General features: G+C 43.4%; 1 protein-coding gene across 1 annotated transcript in view; it reads left to right on the forward strand.

The window, feature by feature from the left end:
- Positions 1-14,261, forward strand: part of nlgn2b (neuroligin 2b) — a 53,381-nt gene that overhangs the window by 11,007 nt on the left and 28,113 nt on the right. Inside the window, exon 2 of the mRNA XM_061751394.1 lies at positions 6,113-6,845. Coding sequence (XP_061607378.1) covers positions 6,332-6,845 — 514 coding nt within the window. The 5' untranslated portion in view covers positions 6,113-6,331. The remainder of the gene's footprint in view (positions 1-6,112; positions 6,846-14,261) is intronic.

Genomic DNA, 14,261 nt, shown 5'->3' on the forward strand with positions numbered 1-14,261 from the left:
TTTGAACTCTGAACAGTTGACTTCACTGACACAAATGCTAATGAGAGTGTTGCTAATTTGCTTTTGTCTCACTTGCTTTTCGGCGCACTCTTGCACAACCCCGTCGTCAGTCGCAGTTCACGTTGACGTCAATGACTTGAAAAATGGACGCTCCGGACGCTTGATTTATATTTTGGTGCTACATTTCCGAATTAGGGCGTTTTGACTTTTTCTCGTTTGCGTTACACTCACACCGAGTGCATGCCGATGGTGGCAGAAATTGCCCGGAGCTACAACGCGGTCGGGCCAAACAAACCCAATATGGTGTTTGACGATTGCGTTCGCTTTAGTTAACAGTTTGACCCTGGGTGAAGTCTGCCTGCTGCAGAATGCTCTTCTCGTTAGACTTATTTGACGTAGCTTCTCCACTGGGTCTCAATGGATTCAACTGATGTTGTAGGCATCGAGTGTTCTTTGTCCTATTTGACCTCCAAAATGGAAAGAAGACAGAGCTTTAGTATGTCAACGCATCTCTGTGCTTCAAGCCAGAGATTAGATCAAGTATGGTGCAATTTTGGGAGGGGATTGGGGGCCTCTCGCTCGGTGTTGCCACATTATAATGGTCATGTGTAAAGTAGGCCAGTGTCGGGCACGTCGCTACATACAGACTTATCAATTTCCAATCAGCCAGAGATCCTAAGTCTCTTTTTGACTTTCCTTTAGTCGACACTGAAGAATAAAAGCTGATTGCAGTTTTGCTCGGGGGGCTTAGCATTGAACATGCCTGCCCGAGGATCGTAAGCTAGTTAATTCAATGTCATCCTGTAAATCTCCTTTTAAATTGCACCCCTCCAGACATGCCAATATGGACTGCCTTTATCGCCTCACTGTGTTTCTCCAGTGTTTTCCCTTGCCCGCATTTTGGTGCCGAGTGTGAAAAAAGATTAGCATCTCCGTCATTATCGTTATTTGGAATAAGGAGCAACAGCGCGACTCAAACATCATCGTCATCGTGGCCGGGCCGTGTTATCGAGTCCTCAAGATGCCTTCGAGCATGAGATGATGCGATCGAACCGCTCACTCGAACTACGAGTGTTGTGACAGACAAGCGGCACAGCTAACCATTTTTATATGGCGCTTCATGAATTAGTGTGGCACGAGACTGTACACACGCGCACATGCACACACACTCATTTTGATCACTAGAAAGCCATTCTCATGATCACATTCATGCTAGCCCCACGCCAAAAGATAGAGATAATGATGGGTCCGACTGTGTGAGCGTGCCTGACTTGAGGCTTCTTGGAACGATTTCCATAAATGATCCTGGAGTGAGTCCTGTGTCTAATGAGCACAATCTCACCTCCAGCTCTTCCACTGCAAAATGGATTAGCCACTGAGATCTCAGCACATTTACTGTAAGTTTACCCAGTTGATACCTGGAGTGAAAAGCATGTAGCTCCACTATTTTACGATTGCTTTTATCCAGATTTGTATTGGAAGAGCGACAGTGCGCTTGTTTTTCCTTTCATCATTTTTTCGTGGATGTTACCGCAGGCACTCGACTGGAGCGCAAATGGTGGCGCGTCGTCGTGTTTGTGCCAGAGCCATTGGAATTTACAAACCCAAAATCCAAAAGTAACAGGACAATGTAACGTGCTATTGGCAAACTACGCCATTCTCTCACCATCCATCCGCGTATCCTGTGAGGGGATCATGTGGTTTACAGGGGTCAGCTGTAAATATACTGAACAGAAATATGAATGCAAACCCTTTTGTTTTTGATCCCATTTTTCTGGAGTTGAACTTGGAGATGCAAGATTTTTTGTCCCCTTGTACACAAACAAGAGGCCTAGTTCTCTCAAAAACTGCTCACAAATCGGTCTCAATGTGTGTTAGTGAGCACCTCTCCTTGCATCCACCACACAAGTGTTGCATGTCAAGCTGCTGATTAGACAGCATGATTATCGCACAGGTTTGCCTGAGGCTGCCGACAATAAAAGTCCGCTCTAAAATGTGCAGTTTTATCACACAGCACAATGTCCCGAGTTTCTAACAAGCATGCAACTGGCATTCTGACACCAGAGCTGCCGCCCTCCAATTGAATCTTGGGTTTTCTACCATAAGCCGCCTCCGAAGCTGTTTCAAAGAATTGGCCAATACATCCAACCGGAGAGCGTGTGTAACCACACCGAGGCGTGACCCCGCAAGCGGCATCTGAGACCCAAAACATCCAAACACCTGCTGGTACGATCAGCTTGCGTAACCAAAGAGCCCCTTCCCACGTTCAAGAGCGGCCTTTTATTGTGGGCAGCCTAACGCACACCTGTGCAATAATCAGCATCTCGATGTGCCGCACCTGCGCGGTGGATGGATTACCTCGCCACAGGCACAGGCACAGGTTTAGACAGACTTGTGAATGATATTTGAGAGAAAAGGTCTTTTGTCTCCCTAGAAAAAGTCTTGGGTTGTTCTGAGTTCAGCTCATGAGAAAATAAGAGCAAAAACAAAGGTGTATAATATTCATATTTCTCATATTTTGACTGCTTTTAACAGAACACAACAGAGGAGGCATCCACTTTGATTCAGTTAAAACAACTTGCAAGGCACGTGGGAAGACTTCGGTCAATTATTTCGAGTGTGCATGTGGGGATTCTTTTGGTCCACCTATCCAGAAGCACACAAAGTCCGGACTTGCAGTTGCTGGTCGACTTCAGAGCAAATGCGTTTGACACTGTTGAGGTCAGGGCTCTCAGTTTCTTGCACGACGACGTTTTAGTCGCACAAAGTTGAAAGCGTGCTGTTGTCTTGTTATTCTGAATAATTCAATAATAATAATACTTCTCAATTGAATTGTGTGACACTCCTTTTGCCTGTATAGTGTACAGCGTGTTTTCCCCCCCGTCGAATCCCTTCATTTTTTCAAAGTTGCGTTTTAAGTCGCTCTGTGTGCGTGCAGCGACCTTAATCATTCTGTTGACTCATTGTTTTTATAACCTCATCTTGAAAGAAAATATGACTGCGTATCTCCAGTATCCTCTCAGCAGGGATCAAACGAAGTTATGTTTACAAGCTAAATGAATCAAGTCTGCCAAATCTTTGCCTATTAGCCCCTGCAGCCCCTTCCCTTGCCTTCAAGGACTTCAGTCTCCGTGCTGCATAATTTCGATCATAAATGATACCATAACCTTTTATTTGTGGGCTTAAAGAATCTAATAGGCGAATAGCCACTTTTTGGGGTTCTCACATTATTATCCATTTATCAAAACATGAGTCATTTCAAGGAGTGTTGCAAGTGCACTGTAACCTTTATCCTTATGCTTGTACAGTGCATTTTGCCTGAATAATGTCATCGTTGTATTGACAGCTGGGAACTGTGCATGTTTTGCACAATGCACATTGTGTCTCCCGTAAGTCTTCAATCAATACAGTCTGACGCAGACAAATACCACACTTCACATCAAGCTAAAACACGTTTTCAGTCATTTTGAATGTCAAGCAAAATTGGGGCTCTTTCGGGATAAGCAAACTGGCTAAAGCCGGGATAGGAAGTCCCATTTAAAAGAAATCTTTTTTTTTAGAACGTATCTGACATGTTATTCAGCCACCGCTGTCCTGCTCTCCCGCTGGTCTTGCACCTACCTGCCTGAAAAGCTTCTTCAAACTTTATGATGTTGCCCAAGAGCACTCCTTCAAGTCTAAAATATTAGGGCTCCATGTCACAAAACTTCAAGATGTAGCTTTTGGGAATATAAAATATGATGTCACGCTGCACTTCTCCATACTCGAAGCCATTTTCTTGCTCAACATTGTTTGACGAGGAGAACAAAGCCGCTGTGACAACAGTGCGTGCGGTTTGACCATTCGTTGCAGAAACAAAGCAATTTTCACGTGACACTCCCGTTCTGCAAAGTTGTTCCCAAACTACTTTGACTGTTCCATTTATACACGGGCATAAAAGTGTCCCAGTCACCGGGAGATATTACCCTCTCGCGCAGCTTCAGCTGACAGCGCCACCATTTCTATAAAGCAGTACCAGAGAATCTTACAGCAGTCAGGGGATTTGGGTGTCCGCTTATTCCATTTAATGTGCAAAGATGGAAGTTTAGTGCCAGTTCAGCCCACGGACGGTTGACAAAAACGGATGTTCGGAATGGAAAGTGACTGCCATTCAAAGCGGCACGGAAAAGGTTGCGAATACACCAATTTGGGATGACAATAGACTTTGCCATCATGGAACATCAATGCCTTGTTGAAATGTGTGCCCCATCATTGCCAGTCCATTTCGGGAACACAACAGGAAACAATCAGACATTCGACGCTATCAAATGTTGTAAATGTGCAGCTAGCGTTGAAATCCTACTGGAATTATTAAAGGTGCTCTGACCTTGACCTAAATTGTATTTGTTCAGTAGATTATGCTGAGGGGGGGGAACGGTGTATGTAGGCTACAATGATAATGTAGATAATGTAACGCTAAACGCAGTACAAGAAAAAGGTTAAACATTGGTTTGATGCAACTACTTATTTAAAAATCTCGGATGCGTTCAATTGTTCAGCATGCCGATTGCGTGCTCGGCATTTTGTTCACAAGCATCCAAAGAACAAAATCATGTTCAGGTGACATCCATTTCTTGTCATTGCATACGTGATTGTTCTAAAGTAGGTTAACGTGCGGAACTAGAATTCCTCGATTTGCACAGTGACCTTTGAGAAGTCAGGTTGCTGATATTGCAGAATTGTGTATTTTGTTGTTCATTTATTTTTTCATTTCATGCAATTGTTGCATTTTCCTTTAGTCATTTATTCAGGTTCCTCAAGAACATTCAATTAGTGGATTTTCTTTTTGGAAGAATCCATTTTTAAAAGATATTGTTAGTTAGCCTTGTACGAACTAAAAGAGGTTCCTGGTTGTCTTGACAACCACCGAGGGTCCATGACAGTAACTCAAGTGGCCTTTAGTCCACTAAATATATATATATATATTTTTTTCCCAGAAAGCTCGTTTCTGGTTTTCCTAATGAGACGGATTTGCAGTCACATCACTAATTCGAGCCTCCTGTAGCGCTGCGCGCCATCTTTCGGCTTGATTTCACTGCCATCCCTCGTGTGTGCGGCATGGCAGGGGAAAAGGGGATATTGTGGTGTTGAACAGGATGGACGTATCATGTGGCGTTCAAGCAAATGTGAGTACCGCATAAAGCCTTTATCGCACCTAAACGGCTCTGTCTCCGAAGCCAGAGTGAGATAAGCGCTGCCCATTCGTCTGTAATAATGTGTGAGCAAGAACCAACTGAACTGAGTTGTGAGGGAAAGGAACCGACACGGGCTGTATTTATATGCTTTTATTTGTTCGACTTGTTTCTTTTCTTTTCGATTGGCTGGCAACCGGTCCGGGGCGCAGACCGCCTCTCTCCTGGAGTCCGCTCGGATAGACTGCGGCACAACTGCAAGCCGTGTAAGGATAAGCTTATGGAAGAATTCATTTCTTTGGATTGGAGTCGCTGCTCTGAAGAATAGCATTCATCAGATTTGAATTGTGCTGCAACTGATCAGGTTATTTAGCAATTCTTCTATTGGTCATTTTTCCCCACCATCATTTTGGAGACTTAAAACAATATTATAAAATCACATGTAATGGTGGTAAGTGCACGTAAACATCCAAAAGATAATGTCCTCTGGCTGTTCACATCCATCCATTTTTCATAGTTTTGATCCCGGTCAGCATCATAAATAACTGGAGCCTTTGGGTGAAAGGCAGACCAGACCTTGGACCGGTCCGCCGTCAGTCGCAGGCAACATATCGAGACAGACGACCACGCGCGCTCACGTGAACACACACTGCCTAGCACGGAGGGAAGCGCTCAAAACAGGACAAACGGCAACTTGAAAAGTCTTTTGCAAATGTGGCCGATTTGTCTCGGAGCAGACGTTTTCACATTAGAACATTCCTGCTCGCCTGGCACAACATCCTGCGAGTTCCTGTTGGCTTGTGGTTATTGCTCTTCACCTAACACGCAACGACAGGTTTCGGGCCAAATTGTCCTTTTCACAAAGATTGCTCTGATTCGCGTTTTCCAAATGTTTGCGTGACTCTCATGCGCTGACTCCTTGAACCCTTCCTGTCTCGTAGGTGCAATTGGCTTCCCGACCGCAGCGTCGGACCCATCGAGAGATCCAAAGAGGGAGACAGACGAGCCTACCGGCTCAAACGAGAATGCTACCAAGAGCACCTCAGCACCGTGCCAGCCAAGGAAAACGATGAACCCGTCCCCTCACAAACATCCTCTTTTTGCCTTGGCTCTCCTTTACGACTGTGAATCTGTAATCATCGAGCCGATGTCTTATTGAGATGACTAAAGGAGCTTTTATTTTGGACATGTTGTTTTTTCCTCTCAATGCTGCCAGCCACCAAGGCTTTGGTGGGAATGGTCCACGTAGCCCTCAGAGGAATGCTAAGCCCTGTCGGGTTTGGCTCTTGGGGCTCGTACTACACCTGACCCTCTCCTCGTGTCAGCGAGTGGACAAAACCCCGATAGTATCCACAGGCTATGGAAAAATACGTGGCGTCAGAAAGGAGCTCAACAACGAGATCTTGGGTCCCGTGGAACAATACTTGGGAGTACCCTACGCCACCGCGCCCATCGGCGAGCGCCGCTTCCAGCCGCCCGAGGCTCCGGGCTCCTGGCAGGAGATCCGTAACGCCACCCACTTTGCCCCCGTGTGTCCCCAAAATGTGCACGGGGTCTTACCTGAGATCATGCTGCCCGTGTGGTTCACAGACAATCTGGATGCCGCAGCCACCTACGTTCAGAACCAGAGCGAGGACTGCCTCTACCTCAACATCTACGTACCAACAGAGGAGGGTGAGTGAGCACAACGCAATGTCTGGCTGTGGGTACAGCTGGAGTACATTTCTGCGTCACAAGGTCAAATGTACACGAATGGAGCTCATTATTTTGGGTTTCTACTCCTACTCCGTTCCGTTTCCAGGTCCCAAAAGTGTACAAATGTTCCCGGGCTGTAGTTAGTTAGGTGTCAGGTGTCGAGTCTCATCGCTGTTCCACCCGCAGCACCGTGCTGTCCTGCCCTCCTTTTTTTCAACATATAAGATGAAATGAACCCGAGCCAGTTCAACTCCTCTTTGCATTTTGAATAATTCCCCCCAAAAAGAAAAAACAAGTTGATGAAGTGTGAACGTCTCCGTCTCTGTCTCTGTCTCTGTTCGTCACCCCAATCGATGGCGGCTCTTTGCTTCAAAAGAGAAAAGACTCAGTCCCTTCGGTGCACACGGAAAGTCTGTACTTTCTTGGCTGTGTCACATTTGTTTGAATACGTCTCCAGTATGCCCTTGGAGAAGTGTCATTTTGATAATAAGTTAGTCGGGATTTTATTTTCAGGGGGAAAAGACATGAATTTTGTAGCCCAAAGAAATCCCAGGATGTTACTGTAATCCCCTGTGCTGTGTTATTGCCAATCACCATTCGTCATCGAGATGAATGCCTTTGCAGATTCTTAAGCACTCCGAATCTGCCCTGCGCTAATACTCAACTACATTTGACTTATATTGTTCAATTTAATGAATTAGAACATTTGATCAGAAAGCGTATTCGGAGCAGCTTTGAATGAAGGCAAAATTGAGTGCACCGTAAACCGGACTATTTTTCAAATTGAAAGTGTAAAGCAGCCTTGGCGCTACAGAAATGCAAGCTATGATTCTTATTATTATTATTATTTAAAGATCTACGGAGAACTGATCTCAACCCAATAGAACATGATTTCACTTAGTGCACAAATAAGCATCAAGTGCATATTTTGTTTTCATTTCATAATTTCAAATGATCCAGGGAGTATGCTCTGAATTTAGGGATGTTCATGGGCTCCAGATTTCAGGCAGTCATTGACTGCAAAGTCATTTACATACAAGTCTGAAAAAGAATGATTATACAATGTCAAGGTACTCCGCTTAAAAAGATCTCATTCCTTATTGATTAATGTTATATTTTTGTGAAAGATCTACAATGACATTTTCTGCTTGATTTCAAATCCACTGTGGTGGTATATAAAGTATTAAAAAATACTCGCTTTAGCTTTTAGCTGACTTTGTAGCAGTTATGCACGAAACAATATTCTGCACATTAACGAGCCTCAGAGGATTTTATGACTGATATGAATTTCTGACATTTGCTTTCAGATAAACCGAAAGCAAGGTCTTTTAATTTCACTTTTCTTTCAAAGCCTGATTTTCAGACAATAACAAAATGGATGATAGTTCTGTCGAGAGAAATGGGAAAACCTTTTTTTTTTTTTTTTTCCCCCTTTTTTGTCCATTAGTCCATTTTAAGAAGTGAAAATATCCAAATCTTTGATTGATCCCTTATTGATGGGAGGTTGAGCTCAGCGATATGTCTCGAAGGAATAGACTCAACTTCTTAATTTGATTTTTCTTTCCGCTGAGTCGCTCTCATAACAAATATATTCAAATTGTATTCAGTGTAATAACTGTGCTTGACTGAAGGGTTACCACATCAGTACTTTTCTCCATATTAGTTCTTAATAAGGTCAGAAAGAAGTGGTAATTAAGGCTGCTAAGATTAGTGTAGCAGCTAGGTGAGTGGAGAATTCAAATAGAATAGAACACCAAAAAAAACCTTCTTTTGGCCTCTCGGGGTAAAATTAGAAAAAAGAAAAGAACAGCATCATGCAAAACCTGCTTGTTTTAATGGGCTCATTGTTTGTTGTTTATTTAATTGGTCGGTAAAAGAAAACAGGATCAAAGTCCAACTTTAGAAGCAGTTCTAATGAGTATGCTCGACTCATGATAAAAGGTTTTTTTTTAAAAAGCAAGAACAAAAAAACAATGAAAATGTGTATTATTGAAGTATCAAATAATTTGAACATGAGACAACATGAGGTTCACCTGCTCACTGAGACATCATGTCAAAAGTACGAAAATTTGGAAGTATTGATTCACCTTTCATGAGATTGTTTGAATTATTGGGGTTGTAGTTTTTAATGGTGTAGAAATGCATTGCGTTATATTGAGTTTGTTTCTAATATTTTGGCGACCTCATTCAGCTGTGTGTGTGTTGGGGGAACTGTTCTAGACATATTTCAGAATGATACGCAACCACAATAATAAACATACAGCACATACAGAAATCCCTCGGCAATAGGTGAAATCAGTTTGTTTTTATTTAGACATTTTTGGAAAGCTGTATGAACGTCCACAGACTCTTATTAATCTTCCCCACACTCTTATTAAGCGCAACAATACTCTTATAAACACTTTCGACACTCTTAAACATACAGGAATTCACAGTAGCTCTGTACACAATCTACTTTTTATTCCTTGTAATGTGTTTTTTACATTTTTATGTTTAAGGCGCAGAAGCGAGTATTTTACAACTTTTTTTTTTTTTTTTTACATCATACAGTCAAAATCCCGTGAAGTGGTAAATTATGTGCAATATGAATGTGGGGGGGGGGATCTGCAATGCGCTGAATCCGCAATAGGTGCACCGCAATATAACGAGGGAACGCTGTATTGTTAAATGAACGCCTCTTTTGGGTCAGTCAAAACTGAACCTATTTGGCAAAATGTTGTTCGAACTTGAGAATGGATCTCGTCAGGTTGGAGTTTGTGCATGTGTGCTCTTTTTTCACTAATAACAATAGCGGAGGATTCAGAATATGCGGCGCTCGTCCCAGCAGAATAGGTGTACAAATGAGGCAAAGAATTTGACATGCAGCCCTTCTGCTTGTCACAATCTGTCACTTACAGTCAGGGGTCACCGCTCACAAAGCTGATGCAGTCCCTGAGGATGCGCGCAAAAGAGAAATAGAGCTTAGAGGAAGATAATTCAAACGTGTCCCCTTCTTTCCGTATGTAACCGCCACGATCCCCCGATTTGTTTACGTTGCCCACGGCAGACACGTCTTTAGCTGTGCCGATTTGCTGCGAATGCTTTCACGCGTGGCCGACTCTGACACATGATGCTGCCTGGAACCGCTCGGGAACCTCATCGCACGCCTCTCACTGGAGGTGCAACCGGAACAGTCGCTCATTAATCACGTCGAACCATATGCCGGCCTTTTGAAGCTTCATTCATTTCAAGTCATGGAAACTGCACGGGTTGAAATGCAGGATTTGGCCCCCGAGTTCGCGTCGGAGCGAACTTGCCAAGACATGCGCTCACCTGCATACGCCACGAGGTACACCTGCACAATCCACTGAAATGCAAATAAGAACTACCGTACATTGAACGTTGTAATTCTACCGAGATAGCTAGCTAGTCTAATTCTGTCCCTGGTTGTTATTTAGTAAATTGGTTCATAGGTTCGTTGGTCCTGGGACATTACACGGAAGGATTTTTCAAATCTTAAAAGATGATCCTTTACAGATTCCACACAGGAAGATAAATAATCCGTTTTGGTCGTACTGTGTGTGGTTTGCGCTGATAATCTCAGAACACCACACACATAAAGATTCTCTTCCGCCACCGATCCAGAATCCTGTCCTCCAAGACAGAAATCGTACGTGATCTAACAAAAACGAGGAAGTAAACTCAACTCTACCGAATATGCCGCACCGATGTTTCACGAGTGTTGCCGACGGGACCGGAGGCGGAAGAGTTGGAGACTGGTGATGTCGTCAATGAAGACTTGAGAAGGAGTTGTGTTTATGGCCGCTTCCTTGTTCTTCGCTCAGGTTGCTTGTTGATTGGCTGACATGAAACATTAGGTTTCATGTCACAATTCATGGAGTTGGGACTCTGGATTCTTACTATTATTGCTCGTGAATATTCAACGTTTGATAGTTAGGATTGTTGGGCCGACCCACGTCGGACCCTATTATTGAGACAAATTGACTCTTAACAAGCATCTGATAATCTTATAGGATAATCTTCTAAAACGTAAAATAGTCTGGCATCTGGCATCTGGCGTCCTTGGCTGGAAAAGTGAAAAATCAGGACAAAAACATCTTTGTGCATAGCAGGCCTTCGTTGAATTACAGAGAAACTTCCTGTTAGTGGTTCTGCTCGTGCAAATAAAGCTGCTGATTTAGGGATGTTCTCCTTCTGCTATTTCAATTATTGTGTTTTTGAATGATGATTTTCAGACAGTCCGGTTGACCGAGGCTAAAACGCAAAATCTGGATGCAATGCTGTCACCTGCTAATTTTCATGTACGACAAAGGGTAAAAAATATCCTTCCCTTATTAGCTCAGAGGATTTAAGACATAGTGCAAGTGTGTTTGCGTGCGTGCGTGCGTGTGTGCGTGTAGATGTGATGACATCATGTTGTTGTTTTTCATCAGGCCACAAACTCGTAGCGATGGAATCGACAGAGTCACTGGTGGTTCCAGCCAAGAAGCGCACTCCATTTTGCGCATCCCCAAAATGACATTTGTAACATTTTAGAACATCTTCCACGAACCAAGACGAGGTAATGAACACATGTATTTTTCCTCTCCAGCCTTCTCGAATTTCTATTAGGTCGCTTGTCGTCACTAACGTAGTACTAGTAGTGAGCAGTGTGCTTGTTCTGTGTGGGAGCTAGTTGCAGGAGTCCTAATCCAAGTCATAGATAGCTCGTGTGTTCCAATTCAGAAGCTACTTGTATCAAATTGACTTCCAAATGGGGCCTGCGTGGTTTGGGTTTTGATATATTTCATTTCCAGAGAAAGTTGGCACATGTCCAGTCATGCACTGATCAGCTATTTCTTTTTCATGACCTGAAATAGTCTCCGTGATCACGTTCTTTGTGCTATTCTTTGCACAAAATAGGTCTCTTTTTCTCTCTGCGTCTGTTAAACACACACACACACACCTCCCCCATCATCTGGAACCAGCCCCGCGTCTCTCCTCCATCTTTATATGCAGATGGCGGCAGAATGGGTCAGTGTTCTGAATGCAAATGAACCCAATGCCCTTCTCCGGCCGGCCTATAGCTGTATTGAGCTGCCAGTAACCATCCGCGCTGTGAATATGTAGTATATTTGTGACACGGCCAGACTCTAGCAGCACACCTGCACACTCTGCGACCTTCCCCCCTGGTTCACTTGCGAAGATTCTGACTCTTGTGGGCGGATCCAGCCGCTACGATGTTCCTGATTATAATTGGTCACAGTCCTAATCTTTTATGACAGGCTGTTATGACTGAAGTGGGACGTCAGAGCGGGAGAGCAGCTGGCCGGAAATTCATTGGAAGAAGATGAAGAAGAATGTGTATATTTGAGAAGATTGCCCTGAAGAGGGCATCCAGTCTTCGGGAGAGACAAGATATTTTCTGTTTGATTGCGATGGAAGTATCACGTAAAGATAATTAGGAATCACATCTGCCAGTTTCCACTCATAGTTGTAGAGGGCCACGCCAACATGCTACCCTAACTCTGTTAAATATGAATGTAGGTTTAGAAAGCAATACATTGTATTGTTTTCATAAGCTTGTACTTATGTAGCTATGGTATATGTTGGCATAACTGGGGAATACACATTTTAATACAAACGGTAAAAGACCGATACATTCAAATTGCATCACTATTTAATTCACATTCAGACATTCAAAGAAAATTGTCTCTAATTTTTGTGTGTGCTGACCTTCTGAACACAAACCCTTAACTTCTACTCGTCACGCTTAGTTGGAAGTCCCAAATCGTGACCAGGGCAAAATTCCCCTTTTCCCTCGACTGCGCCCGTTTGATCTTTTTTCTATATCTAAGCGCACAGTGTTGATTTTAAAACTATGAATAATGTTAAAGTGGCTTACGATCATATTCAATATACATTTTAGGAATAAAACCTAGCCCTCTTTTTTTTGGGGGGGATGAACACCACTGTGTTATAACGGTAATCAATCTGGTGGTACTTGGAGAGCAAACATTTTGTTTATGTTGTACTTAAACAAAAAATAATAATTCAGAACCCTTATTATATATTTTTAAAATTTCATTTGATTTGTTTTATGAAGCTGGAGAGTAAAAAAAAACTCCACACCCGTGGGAGGTTTGATCCCATTTGCATGAACACAAATGACCTGAGAGTTAACCTTTCGAAGTCTCACAAAGTGTATGAACGAAGCATTTTAGCGGGCTTCCAAATTGTTTGACTTTCAGGCTTCCACTGCACACGTTGAGCATACTTACAAACAGAATACTTAAATCTGCTTTTCTTGGGAGTTTTTTCTTTTTCTTCCTTAGCTTCTTCCTGCAGTGTCTTGCGCATCTCACTGCCTTATATTTCCTCAGGACACACCTCAACGAGAAGGCCTGAGATCCTTCATTTTTATTGCTGCTGGAGCAGTCATTTACAGTGCTGTGCTCTTTATTAAAACCATATTTCAAGTGAGTAGGGTGTTCAAGAGGCTGCGGGGTACAGTAGAAGAAATGGAGCTCGGGCTCGCGTGCACACGGATCGGCTGGATGCCGGGGTTGCTGTGTCACGCACCTTGTCAAGCAGACAGGCCACCGCAGACATGACATAGCGCAGCTTCCTCCCATTTACTGCAGAGAGCAAATGGAGAGAGACAGAAGACAGCTTGCACCGCGGCCACGAGCTCACTGGAGCGAGCAGAAACGCTACTGAATGAGAGATGAAGCCACGTCAGGTCAGAAAAGAATGCCGGGCAAAAAGGAACGCTTGCGTATTGGCCAGAGCCTTCCTACCGCATCATGTGACACATGTCGGCCTACCAGCAGGCGCTCCTTCTGGGGCGAGATGCTTATGACCCGGAAAAGTATGTTTCTTCTTATTATCCTTTCATGCGCTCAGTTTGTGTTCACTCACCAGTAGCCCCCTCTCAAAAGAACAATTTCATTGAATGCAAAAAAAAAGAAAAGAAAGAAATTCCCTCGGGCACATTCTTGTGTCATTGTGTCTTTTCCTATTGGCCAATTATCTCTGAACAGCCTTATTGTCTGAATACTGAAAGAGTCGACTGTGCACATGACTATAATGATATTCTGCAACAAAAACAAGTGCTAAATGCTTGACATTTGAATGACGGAAAATTGAAAAGACAGCATCATTCTCAGTGGATTCGAAATCTATCGAGTGAAAACAAAATTTGTCTTGTTGGTGGAAAATGGGGGCAATTTTGCAAGTTAGATTTGTTACCTTTGTGACGGCTTTATTTGTGAATGGTACAGAATGACAAACAAAGCAGTGGTGTGGCCTCCAAAGTTCATTTTATTACTACTAGTGCAAGAGATGGAGAAGAATGCACGTTTCAAGCCGAAGCGTGTTTTCGCTTGGGACGGCGCCATCATGTGTGTATTAAAT

This window comes from Phyllopteryx taeniolatus, chromosome 17, assembly GCF_024500385.1.
Source record: "Phyllopteryx taeniolatus isolate TA_2022b chromosome 17, UOR_Ptae_1.2, whole genome shotgun sequence".
Classification (NCBI taxonomy): domain Eukaryota; kingdom Metazoa; phylum Chordata; class Actinopteri; order Syngnathiformes; family Syngnathidae; genus Phyllopteryx; species Phyllopteryx taeniolatus.